Source organism: Lipotes vexillifer, unplaced genomic scaffold (genome assembly GCF_000442215.2).
Source record: "Lipotes vexillifer unplaced genomic scaffold, Lipotes_vexillifer_v1.1 scaffold230, whole genome shotgun sequence".
Lineage (NCBI taxonomy): Eukaryota > Metazoa > Chordata > Mammalia > Artiodactyla > Lipotidae > Lipotes > Lipotes vexillifer.
Genome location: NW_006775143.1, coordinates 6,085,700 through 6,086,365, shown reverse-complemented (window position 1 = coordinate 6,086,365; position 666 = coordinate 6,085,700). Strand labels below are relative to the sequence as shown.

The 666-nt window shown below is 32.7% G+C and overlaps 1 protein-coding gene across 1 annotated transcript in view; it reads right to left on the bottom strand.

The window, feature by feature from the left end:
- The window catches only part of INIP (INTS3 and NABP interacting protein), a 30,312-nt gene that overhangs the window by 4,866 nt on the left and 24,780 nt on the right, over window positions 1-666 (bottom strand). The window contains exon 2 of the mRNA XM_007449762.1: window positions 203-305. Coding sequence (XP_007449824.1) covers window positions 203-305 — 103 coding nt within the window. The remainder of the gene's footprint in view (window positions 1-202; window positions 306-666) is intronic.

Genomic DNA, 666 nt, shown 5'->3' with positions numbered 1-666 from the left:
GTAGGGAAATTTTAAGTCTGATTAGAATTAAAATATTTAAAATCTAAGCAATTAAATAATCTAACTTTTCAAGTCTAACTAGGAAATAAAACATGTTAAATTCCAATGTTAAAGAAACAAACCACTGCCAACCAATTTCAGTTATATTGTCCAAGATATTTTTTATATCACTGAATATAAAAACCACATTATTCTTCAATACCTAGCTCCAGGATGATTTGTTGAAGATTGGTTCTGCATTAGTAATTTTCTTTTTTCTTTGTCCAGTTCTGCCAAGATTGCAACTCTATTTTTGTTTTGAAAACCTAAAAAAAGAGAGAGTGTTGGGGACGAGAAAGAGAAATAAAATGTTTTAGAGCTGTTTTATAAACCTAGGCTACCTAGAAACCCAGAAAGCAAAATTCTGTTCTCTAACATGATAACGAACCCACTAGTAAGCAGTTTCCCTAGATGGTTACTATCTCCCTACTGCCTATTTTCCAGCAACTTTAATAGGATAATACGCAGATAAATGCAAAGGATAATACTGACTGAGGACTTTTTTAAGACTTAGTTCTAAAGAATTTTAATCATCAAAGTATGGGTAACCACATCTGTTTTATAACAAAATCTCTGCAGCCCCAAATGCTACAGGGACCAATCTCTATCCTGCTGAATCTCTGGGAG